At 29.6% G+C, this 23,826-nt stretch overlaps 1 protein-coding gene across 1 annotated transcript; it reads right to left on the reverse strand.

Annotated features, from left to right (window-relative positions):
- Window positions 1–285: 285 nt before the first annotated feature.
- LOC132741721 (adrenocorticotropic hormone receptor-like) lies at window positions 286–7,109 on the reverse strand. Its single transcript, XM_060729971.1, has 2 exons — window positions 6,743–7,109; window positions 286–3,938 (listed from the first exon to the last, which is right to left on the reverse strand). Exon 2 carries the CDS (start codon window positions 3,920–3,922, stop codon window positions 2,846–2,848), a length of 1,077 nt encoding a protein of 358 aa, XP_060585954.1. The 5' UTR covers window positions 3,923–3,938; window positions 6,743–7,109; the 3' UTR covers window positions 286–2,845.
- Window positions 7,110–23,826: the final 16,717 nt, after the last annotated feature.

The following is a 23,826-nucleotide window of genomic DNA, read 5'->3' on the forward strand; positions in this document are numbered from 1 at the left end:
TGAATAGATTTAAAAACGCTATGACGATTTGGTTTTTATGATGAAATTATTATACAAACTTTCGGAAGCTACCTCATACATATTCGAATTGTGAACGAACCATGTACTTATTTTCTCCACTAAAACTATATATATATATATATATATATATATATATATATATAAACTATATATATATATATATATATATATATATATATATATATATATATATATATATATATATATATATATATATATATATATATATATATATATATATATATATATATATATATATATATATATATGAACAGTGAAAATAAAAACGTGATGACAAATTAAAGTTACAGCTATCATGAGAATATTAATTATAGTAAAATTATTATAATAAAGCACAAAACGATTGACAATGACAAGAAAACAATTTAATGATATACATAAATATATAAGCACATATAAGCTAAATTTCTTTAATAGGTTTGACATCGGTATGTAAGTTATATATATATATTTAGAAATAAATATCATAGCTTTGTGTTAAGAATCATAAAAACTATATCCACGTATGCAAACAAATTTAACTGTCTGTTACAATAGTTAATTACAGAAGTTATTTATATTTTTATAACGTTGTATGACAGTAATTTGTTAGAAAAAGATGCACTATACTGTGTGAGCCAAATTTAAAATAATTATCATTATTAATTGTTAAAATTTCAAAGTTTAACTAAGCACAAGTATTTTTCTTGCGGAGCTTCTCATGGACTGGCACTAACGTGTAACATCAAAATTCAAAATTTTACCAGTTCATGTTAAATGTTGAATCTGCTTAAGCTGGGGCTAGGGGGCGTGGATGGTAACTTGCACTTTCCAGAACTGTCCATGAACAGGCCTAATCAAACTTAGACTGCAATATTTTCAATTGTGTCGTTTTGGGCGTTAAGGAATTTCGCTTTCTCTTTTCTGTAAGGAATTACTTTGATATGAGAAACGATGATTATTTGCAAAAGTTTGCCACACCTAGTACAAGAAAAAACAAGGAGTTGATTACTGTAATGAGGTACAAAATAATGGCAAACTTGTAAATCATCAAATAATGAACATATTTACAAACGCATACTTTTACTTCTGTGCGACAGCTATATCATGGAAGTTTAATTATATTTGATAAAACAACTACAAAAAGCAACAAATATACTTATTTTAGAGAAGGTAACATACATTTAGTTTACACAATAAGAGAACAATAATAATAACGAACTGTGTATGTTTGAATTTTTAAGCAAAGCATATATTTATGTTTACTATCACACGAAGTATTTCAATGTTTTAAGCATTCAATATATTCCTCATGATCTTATAAAGGAGAATCATCAGAGCTTGAACTCTGAGATATTATTGCCGACAAATGATCATAAGTAGATCTTACAGTTACAAATACATCATGATTTTATGATGCTTCTGTAAGGATATTTCCAACGTGGAGATGTATTTTAGTAATTAACTTGTACAAGAAAGATAAAACAGTGAAGCGACGACTACCTATCATTATTTAAATGAGAAACTGATAAAGGCGAAAGCATTATTTAATAATTTTGAGGGGAAAAACACTTATACTCGTATTAATTATTATTGTTGAAGTAACAAGTAACATTAATATATAAAATTCAAAATCGATAAAATGACTTCTTTAATTCATTTAAAAAATATGAATGTTTTAACTTTATTTTACAAACTCAATATCTATTTTTATACACTGATCAAATTGTAATAGCAAAATGTTTGATAGTAAACAGAACAAGAAGAATAAGTATGCATCGAAAGTATACTACATGTATACTACATGCATTTATTTTATTTTTCTGTACATCTGTCAAATACTAAAAAGTATTTTGTATGTATCTTAGTCACTTAAACTGATGCTTTTACTTTATATTTGTATATTAACTTCTTTCTGTACTGGTATAACAAATCAAATTGATCATGTCTTTGATTATTACGCCAAATTCTTTTGTCACATTTAGACGCCGCAACCATTGACGTCATGTGAAGCTAGCATAATTCCAGTTTAGTGTTTATTATCTAATCTATTTTGTGCATTAAACACCGTTTAACCTAAATACAGTACATGAAATCCGTTTAATAATTATTTATATATTCTGATAGTAATGACACTCTCATACTTTTGGTACATAAAAGTATATTGCTTAACATTAAATATTCGACAGTAATCTTCGTTTAGTAAGTTTACTATATATAGTTTTTTAACTATTTTCGTCGTCTTTAAAAAATGTCATTTCATCAGTGGTTTACGTGCCGATCACAAACTATCATGTTTAATACATAAGCTATGATCAGATTTTAGTGAAATCCTCAGTTATGAAGGATTGGTGTTCAAAAGTTAAAGATATTTCAGCAAGCTTCATTAAAAAATATCTTTACGTATATAGGAATCTAAATACAGATTTTTCTATATACAAATTGAACAAGAAAATATAAAAAATAAAAATTAAAAATAAATTAATGTTGTTTTTTTTTCTGAGTACCCAAAGTTCTTGACCGAAAAGTAATAAATTATACAGATAACTTTTCAACAAATGTCTTAAATAAAGAATTTGCATTTCTTTAACAATTTTTACAAAAAAATCTGGCAAATTGAATTGTAAATTTCTAGAAAATAGTTACACTAACATTTTAAAATAAGTACAAATCAGGACAATATAGCTTTCATAAGAAACATAAAGATTATTCTTTTGATAAAATGAGGTATAAACAAGATATCAAATGCATGATAATTATCTATGATAAATGGCACTAAACGTGTTTGAACGACAGCGATAAAACAAGAATAAGCATTTAATTATCACCTTAGGGGCTTCTTCAAATCTTGTAATTCAGATGTCAATGTACTCGTTTTCGTAGACTGTCGCCTCATGGTTGTACGAAATATAAAACATTTTCTTTGTATTTGTGGCAGGCGAAACGTGTAGATGATTGGATCTGCAATGGCATTTAATAACAAAATTACATACAAAATATCACCAATTTGTTCGATTTTCTCTAGATTGTTCAATATATACATGTTATCTTTGTTGTATAAGTAAACGTTGAATATTCCAATCGGTGTCCAGAAGAATACAAATGTCAAAACGAACAGCGATGTCGTTACTAAGGCCTTAATGTTACTTGTTTCTTTTTGCCGATGTCTCGTCTCGCTATGTATAGATCTGTTTCTGACAACACAGATGTAGATCCTACCATAAATCACAAAAATCACCAACAAGACGATGAAGATGAAAATCACTATTCCAAGCTCAGAATTTACTTTATCATACGCAATTGCTTCACACAGAGGTTCCATTTCTCGTTGGTGTGCAATACCCATAATTATTTCAACCGCAATTGCTAAAACACTCACGAACCAAATTACCAATACAGCGATCATACCACGAATATTTGTCATTTGCTTTTTATACATCAACGGTCTGAGTATGGCCAGATAATGATCCGCTGCAATTGCAAGAAGATTTAACAATGTTGCTAATAGAGCCAGGTCTGTTACCAGTCGCACAGCAACATTAAAGCAAAGATTTATTTCATGTGTCATGAGAAATACTTTGCTGAGAAAAGTTGGAATCAGGATTAAACAGTCTGAGCAACATAAACTTATGATCAGTTTTAAATGTGTGGACAACTTCTGATGTAATCGTATTACCATATTAATAGACACAATGTTTGCAACAATGCCTAAAATACAAAGAACAATGGAAATCACATCCACGGAAGTAACAGTATACGTATTGTCTAATTCATTATATTCTTCGTAATAAAGGTCGTACCAATTTGCTGTTGATTGTCCCGAAGAATTTCTATCTTGTTCGTGCATTGAATTCAAACTTAAATTGGCACTGCCGTTTAAAGACCAGTTACCTTCCATCATGAGGGATCTTTTAAACCTGAAGACACAATACAAACATGAAATTAAATTTGCATCTTATTCATATCAGTTAAATTGAAATAAATAAAAAAGACAAAAATATATCAATATCAATTAGAATGAATAGCTATTTTTCTTTTGTAATACTTATAGGTTTGATTTACTCACCATCATTTAATATTATCATCAAAATTTCGATACGAGAATATTATATATCTACCTTCAAAAAAGTATAATATATTGTACAACAATTTAGGAAGTTTCCTTCTTAAAAGGATTTAACAGTTAACCATTGAGAAGAAAGTCAGTTGATTAGTAAAAAAATTGAAAAAAGATGATACGAAGACATTGTTTAAACACATTCAAAGAAATAAGAAGATTTCATTGATAAAGTCAAACTATTTTCAATAAATAAATAAGTAAGTAAATAAATAGAAATAAAATAAATAAACCAATCAAAAAATAAATAATATAAAAAAATGAATAAAACTAAATTTTAAAAAGATAGAAAAAAAATTTACAGCAAACGTAGTAAATGCATTTTCAGAACATGATATTAATTTATTCCATGCAGTAAAACTGATAAGATAATTCGAGACTTGGATCACGTAAATGTGTTTTGATGAAAAGCCAAGATTTAAATCAAATTTTCAATATCCCTTCTGAAGAATGATTTTTTTTCTGATTACTTGTTTCAGATAAAAGCAAGCTACATTAACTTAAAAAAACCTACATTAACTTAAAAACCTTTTACACCTGACATACTACACTTAACACTTGTTGTTTTGAGTATTAAAATTCTTGAAAGGGGAGATCTCTAGAGGGCAATGAAAACAAATAAAAGTTGAAATTCTCAGTCCAACCAACTCAATAAATTGCATGGCGGTATGAAGAAATAATGCAATAAAGTATTAATATTTCAGCTTTCAACATACTTATTTAACATATTTAAAAAATATTTTGAAATAGAATATTTTTATAACAAATTTTACTTTTGTCAATAATGCACAGATAGTTCCTTGACTAGTTTAATTCTAATTATCAGATTAGTGAATACAATAAGAATTCCACCCCAACATGTTTCTCAATGGAGCACATGTCCATGTCTGTGGTAAAATGTATTGTTTTTCAATTTAAAGGTCAGGGAAGGGATCTATCAATAATAAGTGCAATTTCCGGCAATTTCAAATTTAATTAGAAGTATATTTAATTAAAATAAACTCAAGATACTACATGTACATACATGTTTATGTGTCCAATTAGAGCGAAAAGAAGCAAATACCTGTTGTATTCCAAACATATAAATTACATGTGTCTGCATTTCAAAATATTTTACTCAACGGCGAATAAATTTTATAACAAGTTCTTGTTTTTTAACTTGAAGATAATCGAAATAAATGTCGATTATAAGATGCTATTTTTAATTATGTAAACATTCTATTAAATAAAAATGCAGAATTAACTTAATTATGTAGAAACAGCTAAATTGGATTCTTGATATGCAAAGAAAATGATATGCAAAGAAAAACATGTCATTATTTTTTCCTACAAATGTTCCGATAGCTTACATTTGGAGAAGTCTTACATATAACTCCAATGTTTCAATATCCTTTCCGGTATTTTAAAACTTTTATTTTCGGTATATATCCGTAAAGGACAGTTATACAGTTCTTCTAAAGATGAAAAATGGAGTAAATTTACTTGTCATAATGTAAGATATTATAAAAAGTGAACACCAGGTGTAGTATTTTCATGAGAAGCATAGCCAATAGTGAAAATATAAGAGCTGGTGTTCTCTAGAGAAATATTATGTGGTTACTATAAATTGTTAAGTACTAAACTGATTTCTGATTTTGGATCGGTACACAGCTGTCAAAACTATATTGAACGAGGCGCTAGGCGCCAAAAGAATCATAATAGTTCTCAACCATTTTTAATGATCTCTTTATTCCACATCAACATCACCGCATAACTAGGCTATATTAAAATAAATAAGGATTTGTTTTTTTATTATGAACTTTCCAAAAATGAAAACTAGGCTAGATGGAAATAAAATAAATGCTATATAGGGTGTGATATGAATTTGATATGAACCTTTCGGACTCAGGAAATGAACACAAGGATATAAGGGGTGTGATATGGATTTGATATGGCATTTTTGCCTTCCAGAAATGAAAACGGGACTAAATTGATAAGATCAGATCCAGTAATTAATTTCATTTGAATATCACGTGGTGAAAACGCTGACACTACATTGGTTAATATATTTTACACGGTGTGAAATAAAATTTGATCCATCAAAAAAAAAAGGTTTTCGATTTATTTCATGCTTTTTTGTAGCTTTAAACAGTTTTGTCCTACAACGAATATATTTTCATTCATGTCTTTAGCAAAACACGATGTCAAATTGTTCATGTTGAAAAATAATTCTGTTAAACTTCACAAGTTTTATTTCATGTTTTTACATAATAAGTGCAGACATTCTGTGCGTCTGATTACAAAACCTATTCAAACAACGAAAGTTGTTCCTATTAATGGCATTTTTCTCATCTGCTTTCAAATATAGTCTGCCTACAGCAAAAATATTATTTTGACATTTCAAATGAGAAAATATCAAAATATAATATCACTATCTTATGAAAAAACGTGTAACAAAATATGATAATTATTTTAATTTCGGCGTCATATTTAAAAGAACAATAAAAAAAACAGAAACCAAAACAGACAAAAGTAAATACAACAACATCCCCAAAGAAACACCATTTAAAACGCGAAATTCTGTTGATAATTAAGCAAACATATAAATATTTAAAAGTGACTTACGTCGCTTGCAATATCTGTAAAATTGGTATATCCGATTATTCCGTGCTAACACTGACGCTGTCTGTCGATCAAATGATTTGATGTTATGCGGCTTCAATATTGGTTTAATATCTCTACTGGATTCAGTAATAAACCATTCAAAATGCTAGTTTAATATCAGTCGAATTTAAGATAAAAAGTTAACAGCCGCTTAGATGTGCATCACTTGTATTTTTATCTACATGGTTCTTAAATGAAGACAGTTTGAAGTTTATTATCAGCAACTATAATGCGCCAATACACATTTATTAATAATGAAAAATATAAAAGAACCACCACAACAGAAATCTCTCTGCAGTGGAACCCGGTCAAAATCGTTTTATAATAAAGACACCTAAACAATCGTATTTAAACTGCCACTGCTGAAAACACGCCCGGTATTCGTAACAACCGAATATCTGCTCAAAGTATAGGCAATTCATTTGCGCGAGGATTGTTTAAGTGAACGTCGTCCTTACGTTCGCTCTGTTTAACGCGTAAATCGTGTGAATTGGGCATGAAAACACCATCGCTGGAAAAGGCAACAACAGGATAGAATTCTTTTCTCTGACGAGTCAAGATTTTTATCATTCATCGGGATGATGGCAGGTTTCGTGTTTACGGTAGAAAAAATGAATGATATATCAACTGTTGTGATCTTGAATAAGATTGTTTTGGCAGCGACTGTTTCGCTTTGGGAAGGCAGGCATTGCGCATGGTAATTGGCCATGGAAATTTGAAAGCAAACCGTTACTGAAATGTGATTCGTGACAGGCACGATATCCCACTGATTCAAAAAAATACCAGTTTCCAAAATCTTTCAACTGGAAATTTTGCAAAGAGCCCTTTTTCAGAAGGGGATACTGTGAATTTCCCCCGTCGAAAATATTTTTAAAGCATTAATTTCGGCCCGGCACAAGGGTCTGAAACCAATCAAACCCCCTTGTGGGTAAATTTTGATCAGCTTGTTAGACGTCGCCTTGAAACTATTCCACAGGCACAATACAACACACTTCGATCGGTTCTACGCTTCTACGCACAAACTATAACAGACACAACTCCATGCTTACTGGCGCCCATACCTAGTAATAATGTATGATGTTGGTATATAATATTTTCAACTCGTCAGTTTTTCGTTAAATTCTTACTACATGCTTACTGGCGCCCATACCTAGTAATAATGTATGATGTTGGTATAAAATATTTTCAACTCGTCAGTTTTCCGTTAAATTCTAAACACATTCATTCTGAAATACTCTTGGAATACATGTAAAAAAAGGTTTAATTTATCCCTTCATATTTACGCCAATCTCTTTTTGTTTAGTTTCTATACGTATTTGTCTTTTTGTTAGACATGGAAACATAACAGTAAACTTCATTCGTATTAAGAGGAGCTAGTATTATCTTAAGTATTATCTACCGTCACACAATGTTCTAAATGTAAATACTTTAAGGCACGCGTCTTTTACCTGTAACAACCTTTGAATATTCTAGAAAAAGATATATTGTCTGTTCATGATTAATAATGTAAAGCACGATATCTCAAAAGCTTCGTAACACAGGATGACGCAGTTTTCAATCTTCAACTCTCAAAGTTTTAGAATAATCGTCCCTCCCGATAGTTTGTTTGTTTGTTTGTTTGTTTGTTTCATTTTACGCCTTTTTCCAACAGTATTTCAGTCATATAGGCGGGTAGTTTCCTAACCATCGTTCCTGGAGAGTTACACCAGTACTAGACTACCTTCCTCCGCGCTAAACTACCAAAGCATCTCCCGGGGATCGAACCCACGCCAGAGAGGTAACTGGATTAGAAGTCATCGACTCTAACCCCTCGACCACGGAGGCGGCCCCTCCCGATAGACCAGACTTTTTACAATAGATATATCCCATGCAATTCATAACATCATTACATATACGAACATGTGGTATTATAATTACTATTTAAACATAGACTACATGTATTGATATTAAATAGTATTTAAAGAGTTAAACTGCATGTCAGCAGATAAACCATATTTTTTCAAGAAAATCAAACTTGAGAAAAAGATTTTTAAAAGAGTAGAAATATTTAAGATCTAAGTAATAATTTACATGTTATGTGTGATCAATAAATGCATCTACATATTTCTACTACGTGCCTAAAGCAGTAAAAGCTATTTTGCATTTGACATCTTTTTTGGTAATTTACGGGCGTTGTAAGTTGCAATATGTAAATTATTTTCGATTGTTTACTTTAAAATATATTACTTGTTAATATATTGTAAGACTTTAACATTAAAATAAGCATGAATCTGGAGATATAATGCTTTAAGATTTATGTAGAATAAAACTTGTTTAATATATAATATTTAATTTTCTAATGTATGTGTGCCACTATTACAATATTTACAGTACTGATCTTAAAATTGTAATTTTAATTATAAATAGGTCTTTAATTGGAAAATGTTTACTAATAAAATGTTTGCTGTTAATTAAGCAAGCAGAATTGAATAGTGTTGCAATTTCTGATCGGCCGCTTTAATTTCTTTGAAAGTAAAGAGTGGAAAGGTAATGCCCCATCGTAAGCGTAAACTGTCTGTCATAATAAAACCTTGTCCTAGTATTTATCTACAATAATTTCAGTTTTAAGGATATATGTTTTTAAACGGTAAAGTCATGTGTTCACATAGTTTAACTTACTTATTAAGGACAATTTTTGTATCTAATTACTCTTATATAAGTAAGTTTAACTAAATATCCACTAAATATACACTGACGTCGAGTTTGCTATTGTTTGCGGTGTTTGTCACGCATACGCCCATGTCTTTCTCAAGATTTATCAACATCATTCTGTTAATAAAGGTTCGTTGGTTCATTTCCAATCACGATTCAAACACATTTTCTTCATTTTATTATTATTATATCATTAATGTACATGTTTTCTTTGTTTGTTACCACCCATACTGAAGGAAAATGATATTTAAATTGATACATGGCTGCTCGTTGTTCAATAATGTTGAAATCTTAAAAGCATACGACACTTCATGTGTCAATTGAACAAAGTAACGAATTATAGCCAGATACATTGATACCAGTGTCAAATTCTAACCTGATAGTGTAAGGTTGCTTGTCAGTTCTGAAGAGTTTATATAATTTAAATGCTTCATTAATATAGCATTCCATGGTTAGGGAAATGACGTTTATATTAATCAATATTTACATTAAAAACAATGTCAGATATAAAGACTCTTTAAAGTGAAAGCGTTTATATAATGATTGCTTGAAAAGTAACAATGTTTGTGAATTGTTTTAGACTTAAATTCTGTTTGACATTAAGGTTTGGGTTAATAATGATATTGTGAACGGTTCAAGAAATATGAAAGAATTTTACCATACTCAATAAGACTGTCTATTAAAATATTTTTCGTTACAAAATATCATGTGCATGTACGCTTAATGCAAAAGGCAGTATAAACAATCGTGTAAATTCAGAAAAAGTCTGTAATAATAATTCTGTAATTTATTATTGTCATGCTTAGTGACCCAATGCTGAAATGCTTAAAATGAAAAATTTAAATTCCAATCATGTGAAATTGTAAAGAACAATAATATAATAATAAATCAATTCAGTCTTAATGAACGAAAGTATTCCAAATTTATTAGGAAACATGAAAAATAAAATGACGTATTCCATTATATGATGCGGACACGCGTTAATCACTTATTAGCTATAAAAAAATAATTTTGTCCAGACTACAAATGCTTCACAAAACAAAATTATTTGAAATCTCTGACTTCATTATCAATATATTTATAAGCCCAATCCATCATGACAAACTGCTTTGTCTTAGGAAAAAATAAGACGACTGATACTTTTATATCATATTTGTCTCAGATTATAAAATATGATATAAGCGCCTAATATATGCCAATTACTCACTTAGGAGAAGAATTTCATAAGACACGTTGTCTTTCATTCTAATCCTGTTTATAAGAATATTTGAATTGCTCTCTGTATATTGAAAATTGTAACATGTACATTGTATATATGTTCAGAGAAATAAAATATGTTTAAACTAAGACGACTGATGTGTAAATGCTTGCACCTTTAAGATAATTCAAAATTGCACGAGCTATTGTTCGAAAATCAAAATGAATATCAACGTTATAGTTATTTTGACTTAACATCGCAGATGAAGTTGAAGCATTTACTTAATTCTTTACTCTTATATTGTATTATTGTATGCTTAATTAACACCCCATTATGCTCAAGAAATGCTGTTGTTGTTTTTTTGTTTTTTTTTGTTTTTTCAACAGTTTCATTTGTTTTTTTCATTTTGTGCCCTGTTACAGTTACCAAAAAATAAGTCATTGATTAATTACCTGAACCATCTTTTGCTTCTGTTTATTTTTGTATTAAGTTATAGTGATCAAGTATTTTTTATGGAAATTGAAATACTTCTTGGTTTACAAAACCCATGTTTCCCTTTTTCCAAATAATGATATTTGTCTCATTTCTAACAATACCGTTTCTGTTGAACACAATTTTCCAAAGATGGTGTTTTTTTGTATGATGAACATTCAATCTCAAGAGAGTTAAATTATAATAACCTTACACTAAAAAGGTCTGAATTTGACGCTTATGTCAGATACGTGATATAACAAAATTGGCATCTTAAGTGGTGTATGCGTTAAATTAACATCTATAAGCATCGAATAGTTACCACTTTCAATATAATTTCCCCTCATAATCGGTGGAAGTAAACATTATGTTGCACTCAGCTTTTATAAAGAAACTTACCAAAATGTAGCATCATAATTTACACTTTGTTGTTGTAATCCTAATCCAAAGAAACATTCAGTCTTCAGAAAAATAAAATCAACAAGATTAACAAATACTTGTTTGAATGATAAAATGATGTTGATAATGATCATATTATGACAGGATTATTATTTTAAATTTTGATAACAGAACATTTGCATCCTGTTAAATATTGTCAAATACCTAACAAAGAAGAAAAAAGTGGCATAGATTTTATTTTGGTTAGTTTTATTATGTGTGTCTTCTTTTTTCATCCATTTCAATTTAACTGTTGAATTTATTTTTATTTTAGAAATTACACAGCATCCCGGGAAACTTTTAAACATAATGCACCATGTTTTCTTTTATTTATAAAACTCGCCGCTTTTAGGTGCAAATGTTTTAGAGAAAAATAATACTCTCGATATTTTAATGTTCCTCGGTTTCTGTCAATTTTACATGTCAGATTATTTTGCTTTGTTTTAAGTTTTGATCTAAAGTTGACCTCGCTGATTGACCTCAAAGGGATCTGTTATTTATATTGCTGCATCCTATAAACACACGTATAAATAACTCGTTACTATTCCACTCCCAATTACTTGTGATGATAATAGATAATTTTGTGCTAGTTTCTAACAAGTAGTTATATAATCGTTTTACCAAAAATCGTTTTGCAAACACACCTGTCGACAAAACATTAGCAGAATTAGATTTGTTTGATTATTTGTATATATCCGGGATATTTAAAGTCTTGCTTATCTAGCCAAGGTAGTAAATAACATCTGTTCTTGTAACATTTTATTATTTAATTTTCGCTTTTATTTTAATATTGTAGTATCAAAATTACATTGCCTCATTAATTAATTCTTTAGAAATGTCAAACATGTGTTTAATTATGTTAAAGAAATGGTTTAAGAGGATGTTTTACAACTGCAAAAAGTTGCACTGAAAATGCAGTCATGTGTTTTTAGGGTAGATAAAGATAAACAAAGGAGTATACTTCCATACATGACAAAAGTAGCTCTATTTATAAAATTATTTGTCACAAAAGAAGTAAACAAGTATTATTTTGACTTCGATACAAAATACTAAATCGCTGTAATTATACTCATTGCAAAAGAAGCAACAGAAGAACAAGATTGTTTGCATAATTAATCTGACGGGCATCAATAGAAGGTCGCCTTCTCGTGACCTTCAAACAGCCAATCTTCAGCATAACCGCTGGAAAAGCAATACCGAGTAGGCAATTTTCACGATTTCGAGAACAAACATGCCTAAACTGGCAAAGCAACCATGCACATTAATAAATAAGTCTATTAGTTCCAATTTATTTGTTTCAAATTAACTAACAAAAATCAACATAAATAATTGATTTACTTGATACATCGTCTTATGCCTATCTGTGAAGGACGGTTTAATTGCATAGCTACGATGGAGATCAGATCTACATGCAAGAACTAACTTTAGTAGTAGATCTGAACTTTATTCATATTGCTCTATATTTGTAAAAAGTTGACACAGTTAAATTTGTCACGTTAAAATTTCATGTCAATAATGAGTGATAAATTATGTATAAAAAAATTTAATTTTGTCACATTTAATAAACAACTATTTCCGACGCAATCATACACGCCCCAACAATTTATGATATTAGCTTTGGGAAACCTAAAGACATTAATAAATACAAATATAATTCATTATATATGCGGCGTAAACAAAATTAGTTGTTCTCTTGCGACTTTAAATCATAATGAATTTCATATTCAATTATTCACAAATGCGGTAAAATGAATATAACATAAAGGACTTAATATAACCATTTAATGTCATGAGGTTACTGTTAATTGTCTGTTCCAAATGGAGGACACAAGTCACCGTTTGTTGTTGGTGTATGATTTCTATTATGTGTTTTGGTCGTGGTTGTAGTTGTTAATGTTTCTGGTATCACATGTGTATGCAGACCGAACAGTTTTAAAGTACATAGAATAATCGGTTTATCATTATAAAGTCAAAGATTTATTGTTATTTTGTACGGTGTTTTGTCCGGCTGCTAAGCTCAATAGGGACAGCATCGGACTTGTAATTCGGACGAAGCGAGATTTCTCCGTGACAATTGATATCAGAAATTCCTTTCACTTTTATGTTTCCTACATAGTTGCTTAAGGTGACAACGGAGTCAATTATCACTGAAAATACCTAAAATGAGATTTTTTGCTAAGTAGATTTATCAACCTTTTCTGAACACATTCGTGATTTAATTTTGGAAGCAGTTAGTCCAAAAAATGTGTTTTTAAACGTTTTAAAACGGATCCTATATTATTTGTATCTGCTATTCGCGTAACCTGTCGATTATCGATAACGCTCCGCCCCCTGTTGAGGCATCAATGAGGGAAATCGGTAGTTCCATATATCCGTGAATTACAGGTCCATACTGGTCCATACTTCTCGTAATACATGTATCGTACAACTAACGTACATCTTTTTATGAATATCTCAACATTTAGCCTTTTTTATAAATTAAGAAATTGTCGGCCAATGTACACGTGTAACATAATGTATGAAACATAAAAAATTAAGCATAGCGGCAAATCGCACGACCACGGGGTTGATTAAAAATGTAGTTGCTAAAATATCCATAATGTGTGAAAATAATTTGTCTGTCCCGTTAATCTGAAAGATATTACGTTGAGTTGATAGACTCTTGTACGGATTCAAGGGCTTACTTTACATTCAACCTCGTTTTCTAACAATGTCAAGTAAAACAACAACAAAAACAGACAACATTTTTTTATGTGAACGCCTATGTGACTTGTGGTAAGGTGTCCTGACAAATTTCTAAACCATTTTAGATTGTCTAAGGATGATTATTTCTCTATAAATTAAAAAAAAAGATATTAAAATATATTCTCAGTGAAAATAAATTGTTCGCCAGTAAATCGGACACAGTACTAATAAATCTGGGACAAAGTATGAAATTTATTGTCTATCCCGGTAGAAACTGGATCTCTATGCCGTGCATAGATGATATTCATAATAGAAGTCAAGAAGGCCAGATCATAATGATCGAGTAATACCTTTTATTTCTATTAAAATGTGTGAAGCATTATCAATTTGGTGGAAAAAATATATAATATCCCGTTCTTATTTGTACATCTACCATGGACTTTAAAAGACTGTCAGAAGCTTAGTTTTTTGTTATTTTATTTTATATTTTAACGGAATTTCATACACGAATACACGGGCAGAGTGACACTGGTATAATACAATAATAATGCTGATGATAATAATATTAAACTTCAAAAAGGAAACAATTAAATACCCCGCTAGCGGTGCGCAAATGCGTTCCATTTCCCCCTACTGAGTGCCTCAAATTTTACCGATAGTCACGTGACATGTGCGACAGATACCAGACGGACAGGAAATCACGTTAAGAATTGAAGAAATTTCGGCTATAAACTGATATTAATCAGCAGCTTTTTAATTGGTCAGATGTCACTGGGTCATAAAATGTTGTTAGAGTATGTTACCGCAACTTGTGACCCTCTCTGGTGCGATATTTGTGTATTATGCAATTATTTAGCGTGAAACGTAGGGGTCCGAGAGAGAACAGCCGATTGATGACACTTCGTTTGATGCGGGTCGGACTAATTTTGAATCGGCATAACTTTTTTAATAATCAAGCAATTAACATGCGGTTTAAAGCACATAAAAGGAAATTCATTTACGGAGGGAACCGTGTCAGGGATTTTTGTTTGCTCAATAGGCGACTTAATTATCTTTAATTACGTAATATGTATGGTGAAAAAAGTCGCATAAAATGTTTGACGTTACGTAATATATTTTTGAGAAAAGATAGAAAAAATTTGAGACACGGTTCCCTAGAAAATATAAGTATGGTTATTTTCAAAAAGTTTGATGACAAAAAATTAAAAAATGACTTTGATATGACGATTTAAAATTTTAGGATTTTTATTCAAAATCAATCATTTACAAAGGCATTTTTTTCAAATATGTTATTTTTTATGATGATCAACGACATTTAATGCACAAAGATTAAATAAATAACAATTATTACTAAAATAACTTTGTTTAAATGACATTTATGTGAGTTCCATGGAAAGTGTCTGTTGTCACCTTAAAGGAGCTCTTTTGAGGTCAAAAGTATAAAAACGTTAAAAAGGTAATTTATACAAGGATCAACCTAGGAATTAAAACGGAAAAAAATCAAACGATAAAACAGAAAGATTCTCTGAAGTAAATATCTCTTTTCAGTAATATGTGATAAAAGCGATTAGTTTTAGAATCATTTTGTAATTCAAAATGGTCTCAGTGAAACCTCAGTGAAATCACTGCATATTAAGTTTGATATTATAGCTTTAAGGGTAAGGAAATCAACATAAACAATTTTTTCATGAAAAAGTTATGCTCATTAGACCGTCATAGTCATTTTCTGCCAATCACACATAGATATAAATATATATTATTTCATCTTTACTGAGACACAAGTCTTTGTTCATGCATAACCGGACATCCGAAACAAATGCTGTATTAACCTGTATAGATTTATCAAAAAACAACTCAAAAGTGTGAGATGAGAGTGTGATTTGTGTATTTAAGGAATCTCAACACTTTATTGCAGCGAGAACACAAATTAATAACCATTGCATGGTTTCTGGTGCAGTTGTTAATTTTAATTAACAGTTTACACGAAACGACATTATACACATACTTCGCTAATTTCCTGCAATAAAATCATAGAACAACTAATCGTTTGTCTCTTATTTTATCCACTGTCATTATCTTTTGTTTGATGAAGTGATTAGTCAATTTTGAAACAAAGCAGCAATTACGATATGCATATGCCATTGTAACCTTTCAATTTAACTAAAATTTATTCAAGTTAAAATATTTTTATGTTTTGACAATTATGTTCATCTAACACGAATGGCAATAAATGACATTTGTTCTTGTTTCAGCTGCTGCTGCTCTTATTGTTTAACCTTGTTCTGCTGGACATTATTAGGCATATATTTATTGTACTAAAATTTTCACAAAACAGTTTCCGGAGATAAATCCATAAACTCAAAGATACACGTGATTCCTATTCCGTAAAATATTGAAATGTGCAGAATTGTTGGTCGTTTTTTTTTCAAAATACCCTACGACTTAACGTTTTGTAAATTCATATATTGTTGACATTTATATAGAATTTAGGTATATATGTAATAAGTGCATAACATCATTGTCTGTTTTTTTTTCTTTTTAAATTATTTCACCATTATTGACTTCGTCAACGTCTTCGTCCTGCACGACCTCTAAACAATCGGTCACAACGTCAAGACTCGGGCGTTCTTGTCTTGCTGGTACAACGCCAACATAATAAGACTTTAAGCGTTATCACGACTGCTCTGAAACGGTCGAAGTGTAACGGAGTAAATTAACGACATCTTTGCTGTAACCATGATTATTTAATAATACGTAAGTATAGGATCGATCTTACGATGAGTCTTAAGTCGATAGAGAATACATCAAAGATAGTACCACATAGGAAATTGATGATTTAAATTATTATATTATATCAACAGGATGACACCTTATATTATTTTATTTACTACTTTTCTGTCAGAAATTAATCTAATATCATTCAGATATAAAGGCAGGTCTGAATATATCATTCTACAAGTAATTTGTAATTTTAATATCGTGCATAGTTAATTTGTTTAACAAGGAAAGATGATATTGAGTAGCCTCGGGTTAACAAATTTAAAGCAACCCAAGAGGTCACAACCACCTTACCTGTTAGAACAAAGAGATGCATAGACTCAAGTAATTTGAAACTTTCGAGTCGCCTCTTACGATCACGCAGAGATATAAGGTGGCCACAATTCTGATGCCGCAAAAATCGTTGCCTCCTGATACATTTGTTGAGTAGTTAAATTAAATTTTATTGGAATCATTTATCACAATTGTTCAATAGTGTTGTAAATATCATCGGGAGACACAATTAAAATGCATTTTATCTTAATTTGTTAGCACGTTTCTCTTTCGTTTCAAATGACAGGTCCTTTGTAGCTTTTTACAACCAAAGATGTTATGATGTGCATTATTAAAACTGCCTTTATAATTATCAGTTGCATTGATCTAAATGGACTTTACTGAATTGTTTTATTTTACTTCTTCATTAAGCTACTTCAACAAAATTTTATTAATAATATAAGAGAAAAAAATTCATTTAATACTGTAAAAATTTTTTTACTGCTTTATCCATTGTTTAATTTAACTTATTTGAGAACTATATTATCTTATAACACTACAATGAACAAATAGTACTTATAAAGTTATATTGTCATTATCAAAATGAAAAGAAACAATAAATGCTTTATTATGATTAAACACATATTTTGTTCTTCAGACCAATCTGATCAAAGTACAAGTAAAATGAATCAAATGTATTATATATATGAAATGTGTAACTGAACACAGATTTTGTACTTACGATAAATTTGATCAAATTACAAGTAACATGAATCAAATGTAATATAAATATGAAATGTGTGAAAGACTCATATACCCATATATAAATGTTGAATTCTGCTGTAGCCGGTACTAGAGGGCATGGACGGTACCTTTCACTTTCAAGAACAGTCTATGGACAGGCTGAATAGAAACATGTTTACGAATTCGTTTTCTTTCTATTTCATATTTTTACTGTAAAATCTTGCTTTGTGTTCAAAAAACCTAAAACACATAATTTGAATTTTGTTCATAAATCAACTGCGGCACTTTAAACAGAAAAATATGCAAAATATTTTGAAGAAGTAAAGTCAGAATTAATTAAAAATCGCATTTTTGTTTTGTTATTTTTTCTGCAACGCTTTTCAATTTTAGATCTTTTGCACAATTAGAATAATCGTTCCGGAAAAACGGAGCCAGCAAATGATCTGATATTTCGCACACAGGTTTTTGATGTAGATCTTCATGAAAAAAACACATTGATTTCGAAAAATTATTTCCAGTACCGTCACGTCAAATATCCTTTAAGGCATGACCTAGAATTAAATAGAGGAAATTTGTTTGTTTTGCATGTAAGAGCGAAATACATTTCACTGAGTGTACACATGATTAAAAATATATTAACTGGTGTTCATGAATGAAATATATTTCAATCTTATATGTAAAACAAATACATTTTTTTTTATTTCATGCTTTGTACTAGTGAATTTTTTTTTTTTTTTTAAAAAGGTTTTTTAATTTGTTTCTCTTTTAAGTGATTTTGCCGGCGTAACGTCCGCGCAATATCCTTCATGAGGTCATCAGATCATGAAGTCACATCATCATTTTTGAAATATAGTTCTGTTAAATGTCTGTAATTTTGTTATATTTCTAACATGATTATGATGAAATCGTCTTTCTTGTCCTTCAGAAACAAAATTTACGTATGGCGGCTTATATTTTTGCTTGTTATATCAATTAGGTATGATACTCTTTTCATCCTCATTCAGATATAGTCCTGCTACAGTGAACATTATATTTTATAAAATTCACTAGTGGTTTTATCAGAATATAATCATCTGACATATAACAGTAAAACACTGGATAGCATGAAATTACATCCTACAAAATTAATTTATGTTTTATTTTAACTAAAAACTATTTTGAGAGTATATAAGAACAGGAACGGATATAGTTAATTTTGTCCAATTTAGTAAAAAAAAATCACAAAGTACGACATGAAATTTTATTTTTATTTATTATTTTTGTTCTAAGGATCTATTGCTATTTCGTAGAATTTCCTTAAAAGCATAATTTTATTGCTTCACTGAAGTATACATTACCCGACAAAGCCATGTTCAATGAATTTTTCGGGTACCTTAGGCTAATGAGAAGTTTCAAATCTGATCACAACATTTTGGTATTTATAAATAAAAGAGAAAATGACAAAATATGTGAAATAATTATAAAAAATCTTAATTGTAGCCTTTATAACAAATATAGCAAAGTTGCATTGTTATTGATCAATTGCGGAGTAAACATTTTTAACAATTTAATAACTCGAAAGTGATTTGTTTTATATAAATCATTCTAACACTATCGGATTTTTTTCTATATAAACAAAGAAGGTCCGAAGCGTGCATTATTCTACAACAATGCACTCGCCGTTCTTATTATCTCCCTGTGTATTTTCACATTGAGGGCGCCATTTTGTTTGAAAAATCTGATAAATAAAAAAAACTTGTCGAATTTTGTTGTGAAAACTATCTAGAATGAAAGAAAATGGTTTAACTAAGAAAATGAATCCGAACATCAATATCTTTAATTCAGTCGTTAACGCTGTACAGACGTTTAAAGTGTTGTTTACGTGACGTCAATTGTAGCGCCAAACAGCACGTGCAAAACAATCAAATCAAGTACGCTATTTTAATGTCGCAAACGATTTTAAGTTTTACATTTATTTCACTTTTAATAATTTGTATTTCGCTTGAAATAAAATGAACAAATTAAGTTATATGAAAGTTTTCAAAATTCGTTATTCTCAAAATGTTTCTACACACGGTAGATTTAACGACAGATTTTTTCAACCCACTGGAACAGCTTATAAAGAACGTTTCTATTGGAAACTCTGAGGCGAAAACAAATTTAAGCACCAAACATAAAGTCCAACTTTAAAATAATAGTTATATTTTTTCTTGACGTGTAAGAATGGAAATAGATATTAATTCTTCGTGCATTATTGTATATTCTAACACGACCCGCATTTTTCCCTATTGAACATAGAAGAACCGAAAGTGTGTGTTATTATGCTATAAAATCACTGTTTGATGTCCTATATTTAGACATGTGACGTAATCATTATACATGTAACGTAACCACTATAAAATCCGACGCGCTGACAATAAGTACGGATCGAAATCGAAATAATATATCACAATCGGTGATTTTATCGCTGGATAACATCACTGTTTGTCGTTCGGATGCGCATCATTATATCACTCGGGCTACGCCCTCGTGATATAATTCCTCGCATCCGAACTCCAAACAGTGATGTTATTGAGCGATAAAATCACAGTTTGGGATATATTATTTCTTAAATAATGCACGTTTTTCGTTCAAATGCGTTGTAATTAATCACTCAGGCCTATCGGCCTTCGTGATTATATTATTACGCATTTAAACTCAAACCGTGCATTATTCTACAACAATGCACTCAGAATTGATATCTATTCCCTAAATATGTAATACTATCTTATTGAATAGTGCAAATAATGTACAATTAAAGTGCAACAAAAATTTAACCACTTATGACGTCAGCAGCAGCGAAGTATTTAGTGTGTTATGAGATAAGGTGAGATCTTACGCGAAATCAACATTAAAATATCGCCCAAAACAGGTTTTCGTACACAATCTTTCAATATTTTGAAACCGTTGGTTTATACTTCAAAACATTTTTGCAGTAAAAGAAATTACGATAATTCTAAACAACTCTTGAATGAAAATTAAAATGATTCCATTTTATTTTTATCGTCAGACTGCACGATTTCTTAGTTAAATAAAGAAGCTATGAAGTTTAAAATATTTATAGAGCATATTATGCTTTTAGCAACAAATTTACCTAGCGATATATCTTTACGCGATTAAATGCGATTTTAGAAATGTTTGATCTTTTACCAAAAATAAGACAAAACTATGATGAAACTGTTGCACTACTTACAAATACAATAAAAACTAAATACACGGTTTAATGTTATTGTTAATTGTTTAGAAGTAATGAATATTCAATATTATTGTATTTTGTAAAGAAAATAGATATCAATTTGGGGTGCATTTTTTTGTGTAGAATAATTCCCGGTCAGAGTCCAAATGCGCATGAAAACAATCACAAAGGCCGATATGCCTGAGTGATTAATTGCAAAGCATTTAAACGATAAACCGACAATATTTTATATTATGAATTAATATTTATTTCCATTCTAACATGCTCAGAAAGATGAGAATTGATAAAAAAATATGTTGAACTTTATTGAGCGCAGAAGAAAATAAGGTTTATTAAGGCATATATGACGGCATATGACGTTAGCATGCGTTTTGTATGATGTGCATATATCTGTATCTTGATAGCCCTGTTTGATAGGGATGCAGCGTGAAGCATATTAGTATGTAGAATACATAACGACATATTTAATCATATTTACTTATAAATTATACATCATAACGACTATTTTTAATGTCTTCACAAGCTTTACAAATTCGATATATGCGGCAGTTTTTTTTAAATGAATAAAGAAATATCGTTGTTTTTTAATTTACTTTTTGAGAATTGTATTACAAATTTATTTTTGTCAAACAGTTTGTATTACTATTAAATGTGGATAACATCAGTCAAATATTTAAAGATTTTTCAATTTTAAACTCAGGTTTGTTTCTGTGTTATACATAATTTAACATTTTCTATATTTCTGATTGTTATTTTATTAAGTAATTCACCATCTTAACATGCCAATTTATTTCATGCTTTCCAGTGTTTTATTGTAATATATCAGATGATTATATTCTGATAAACCACTAGTGAAATTTATAAAATATAATTTTCACTGTAGCCGGACTATATCTGAATGCGGATGAAAAGAAAATCATAACTAAATGGAATAACAGGCAGAAATTAATGCCGTCGTGCGTAAATTTTGCTTCTTTAGGAAAAGATGGTCGATGTCATCATACATCATGTTAAAAACGTAACAAAATTATAGAAATTTAACAGACCTATATTTCAAAATTGATTATGTGACGTCATGATGTGATGACGTCACAAAGGAGAATGCGTGACGTTACGCGGCAAAACCAGTAAAAAATACTTAAAATCACATAATAAAAAGCATGAAATAAAAAGAAAATTTATTTGTTTTACATATAAGATTGAAAAATATTTCATTCGTGAACACCAGCTATTATATTTTCACTCGTGGCTACGCCACTCGTGAAAATATTGCATCTGGTGTTCACTCAGTGAAATTATATTTCAATCTTACATGCAAAACAAACAAATATCCTCTATATAAACAATTTTAAAATGTATGAAAAGGAAATATTTCTTTAATTCTGTAACTGATATAATCGTATCTTTAAAACATAAGGCATGCATGGAAAAGTGGTGACGGAAATACACCGCTTTGAAAACACTTTAATTTTTTTATTATGATTGTACGATTATAACAAAAGAATAATTTGAAAAAAAATGAAATAATATGAAAAATATCTTACAATATCATTAGAACAAACACTATTATTATAAAAATAAGTATTTATGACATTGCCTTGGTGTCATATTATAAAGGTTGGTAAATTACTGAATAAAATGTTCCATAAACTTTAGAGGCTCGTATTTGTATAACAAAAATTTCAAGGTTGACCCTTGTTTGAATTGGACGTGTTTTCATCGAAATAATATAGTATTTTAGGAAAAATTGTAAATTGTAAATCGACACATCATAGTTATGTAAGTGTATAATTACACTTAATCAAATGCTGCTAAAAGCATAAAAACCTCTTTGAACTTGAAATGATATGATGTTTTAGGTTTATATGATGTACAGAATAAAATATATAACTCAGATATCATGCAGTGCGGCAATTTAATTTAAAATGAAAACATAAAATGTTCAATCAAGATTTAGTTTTTCCTGTTTTTTCTTTGAGTGCAAAATGAGGTTTACAAAAAAGTATTAACAAAAGGCGCCAAATAATTGAAATGATTGGGTACATTAATCGGATTGGGTGGTTTCGTAATGTTTTGTTTTTTTAATCTTAATAAATCTCATAAAATTCTAAATACTGTATTGCTACTGGCATCATTAGCAGATAAGATCGCTCTTTGAAGGTACATTATGTGCATCATTTAATAACCTTTCCAACTTTTCAAGAGGAATGTAATGAATGGAGGATAGTTTTCTTTAGCGTACACTTGTTCTCCGGAATCATATTATTTTTCACCAATCATTAATCCTTTTTTCCTAGTAATAATTTATCTATCAATTTTTCATGAGCTTTAAAACGAGCCCCGCGAGATCTATAGCGCTTTTTGATGCACATGATGACGTGTATAAGTTAAATTGAAATTACATTAATGTCAATAAAAAAATAAATGTCTAAGTCTAACATAATTCATAAAAAATCCTAAGTAAGTACGACGCTGCCATTTTGAAAATCTTGGATTGGTTCTATATTTGAGCTTTAATAAGATTTCAGGACGCTTACTAAAATCATATAATAAGAGCGCCTACACAATTCAGAC

This window comes from Ruditapes philippinarum, unplaced genomic scaffold (assembly GCF_026571515.1).
Source record: "Ruditapes philippinarum isolate M1 unplaced genomic scaffold, ASM2657151v2 ctg737_1_1_1_1, whole genome shotgun sequence".
NCBI classification, from domain to species: Eukaryota; Metazoa; Mollusca; class Bivalvia; order Venerida; family Veneridae; genus Ruditapes; species Ruditapes philippinarum.